Raw genomic sequence first — 2,500 nt, 5'->3', positions numbered from 1 at the left:
CAGATTGAAAATAGACTGTCATTTAGTAAAGAATTCTAAAATAATCGGAATAAAAATAAACATTTTATGAAATTCTCATAAATATATTTCAGTGTATTTATGCTCACTGGTCCATATTTACAAAGAACTGCTTTATTGCTGACTTAGTCGTCTTGTGTAAAAGTAAATGTTTTGTCTCTCTTGGCTCTCTGCAGGTGATGTTTGAGACATACCAGTTTGGTGGTGTTTACATCGCCATCCAGGCCGTGCTCACACTCTATGCTCAAGGTACCCTAACCCTCTTACAGCTGGCGACCAGTCTGAGAGAGACCTGTCGTTTGGTTTGTCTGGTTTGATGATTTGCGTGCTCTGCCCACATTGCTGGGTAGTTCTGATGTCAATATTTTTCACTTTGTTTTTATTGTCTGCGCATGTAGGTCTGCTGACCGGTGTGGTGGTGGACTCCGGCGATGGTGTGACTCATATCTGTCCGGTGTATGAGGGCTTCTCTCTCCCTCACCTCACACGTCGTCTGGACATCGCCGGGCGAGACATCACACGGTACCTCATCAAGGTACATGCACTTTCATACAGTCTCTCAGGGAGGCACATGCTTTCACTCTCGGACTGCCACAGTTAGTGAAGTTAGCTCTATAATGTTTGTGGTACTGAGCTCATTCTGGAAGATTGCAGTACACTACAGGGAGTGATGACTCAAAATGTGAGTAAAACCAAAATGCAATGATGTGCAAATCATTTAAACCTTATATTTAATAGAAAATAATACAAAGACAACATATCAAATGTTGAAACCGAGAAATATATATTTTTAATATATAAAAATGTTTCATTTGGGGAAAAAAACGCTGTAACGTCAATCTGACAGATTACAGTACGGTATGTTAAGCATAGGGGAGCGGTATGACTTCAAGTGTTTGATTTAAAAGTGCTCCTTAATGCTCTAGTTTTCATAGTCAGATAGGGTTTTATGGCAAAGATGTTATTTCTCTATGCTTATACATTTTCATGATGTATCACAATATTTTGATGCATGGACACAATGCGCCACTCGTGCTTTCAGCATCTCACCAACAGTAATTATGTTCTCTTTTAATTGAGCGTGCAGTTGTTCAGTGTTTATTTATGATGCCCACGATATTATACTCAGAGACGCATGTTCATCACAATAAGATTTGTTAAGATAACGATAAAATGTCTTTATATTACCCGCTTCTAGTTCATGTGATGAACACCATCATTCTGACAGATTGCAGTAGCCTGTCTAGGGGCAATGTGGCTTCGCAAGGTGAAATGCTCTATAATGGTACATGGGAATTTCGGTCTGGTGCCTGAAATTTTCATGTACATGTCTGCTGATGTGGAGATATACCTGTTCATAAAATGTTGAAATTGGGACTAAATCTACCTCCATTAGCAGTTCAGATTTAGTTCTGTTTAGTTAAGTTTAGTTTATGTCTGTAAGGTTGCAAATGCAGTAAAATGAAAAAATTAATTTATTTTAGCTCAGTAACCCAGCGTCCTCTAAGCATTCTGCTCTTGCTGCATAAAATGTCAGTTTGAAATATTCAGCAAATGTATTTCTGTCCTATGTCTGTATTTGTGTTTTTCTCGTGTTGAAGCAAATATCTGCTGGTTCTGGTATCCTCAAGCTTCACTAGAAATAATTAGTTCCCTAAGTACACTATACCCAACCATACAGGTCTTACAGGCCATTGTTGTCTTTGTTTTTATATATATATATATGAATTTTTCCCCTCTTTGTCTGATCTTATGTAGCTGCTGCTGTTGAGGGGTTATGCCTTCAACCACTCTGCAGACTTTGAGACGGTGAGGATGATGAAGGAGAAACTGTGCTACGTGGGTTACAACATTGAGCAGGAGCAGAAACTCGCCCTGGAGACCACCGTGCTGGTCGAGTCGTACACCGTGAGTAGAGACACATGCAAGTGGACAAAGGCGCAGTCAGAGTCATCCTTGCTCACCCCAGATGTGTTGATGGAAGAGCAAAATATAGTTTCTCTGTGATACTGCACTACATTTAACACAGATGAGCAGCAGACAGCAGCGCAGAAAACAATAAATACAGTAAATTCAGACCAAGCCCTGTACAAACACTACAAAAAAACACTTCTACAGAATATACAATAATTATACAGCCATTAAGCGCAGGTCTAGACAGTGTATAAAGGGGCTGGAGAAAGAAACAGACCAGCTGTGACTGCTGCGCCTGTATTATCAGCGCGTTGATAATTAAAGATGGTCTTTAGCAGCAGAACCACAAGGATTGTGAAACTGTAGGCAGTGTGGACATCTTAGTGTCTGTGCATACAGTGTCTATAATGCATATAAATGGTAGACACTTGCACCAAATTATAATATTCAAATTATAATATAATATTCTTAATATTCATGTGTTACTAATAAATAGGAATTCACTCACACACATTCATGCTTGCACAACACTCTGATGCACACAGTCACGCAGGAAGTCACAGGCAGT

At 39.5% G+C, this 2,500-nt stretch overlaps 1 protein-coding gene across 1 annotated transcript in view; it reads left to right on the top strand.

Annotated features, from left to right (window-relative positions):
• LOC108441254 (actin-related protein 2-A-like) overlaps nucleotides 1-2,500 on the top strand; it is a 29,410-nt gene that overhangs the window by 16,789 nt on the left and 10,121 nt on the right. Inside the window, exons 4-6 of the mRNA XM_017720677.2 lie at nucleotides 195-267; nucleotides 417-553; nucleotides 1,777-1,926. Of these exons, the coding sequence (XP_017576166.1) occupies nucleotides 195-267; nucleotides 417-553; nucleotides 1,777-1,926 (360 nt within the window). The remainder of the gene's footprint in view (nucleotides 1-194; nucleotides 268-416; nucleotides 554-1,776; nucleotides 1,927-2,500) is intronic.

The sequence above is a fragment of the Pygocentrus nattereri genome, chromosome 12 (genome assembly GCF_015220715.1).
Source record: "Pygocentrus nattereri isolate fPygNat1 chromosome 12, fPygNat1.pri, whole genome shotgun sequence".
NCBI classification, from domain to species: domain Eukaryota; kingdom Metazoa; phylum Chordata; class Actinopteri; order Characiformes; family Serrasalmidae; genus Pygocentrus; species Pygocentrus nattereri.
This window is presented reverse-complemented; position numbering and strand designations above follow the sequence as displayed.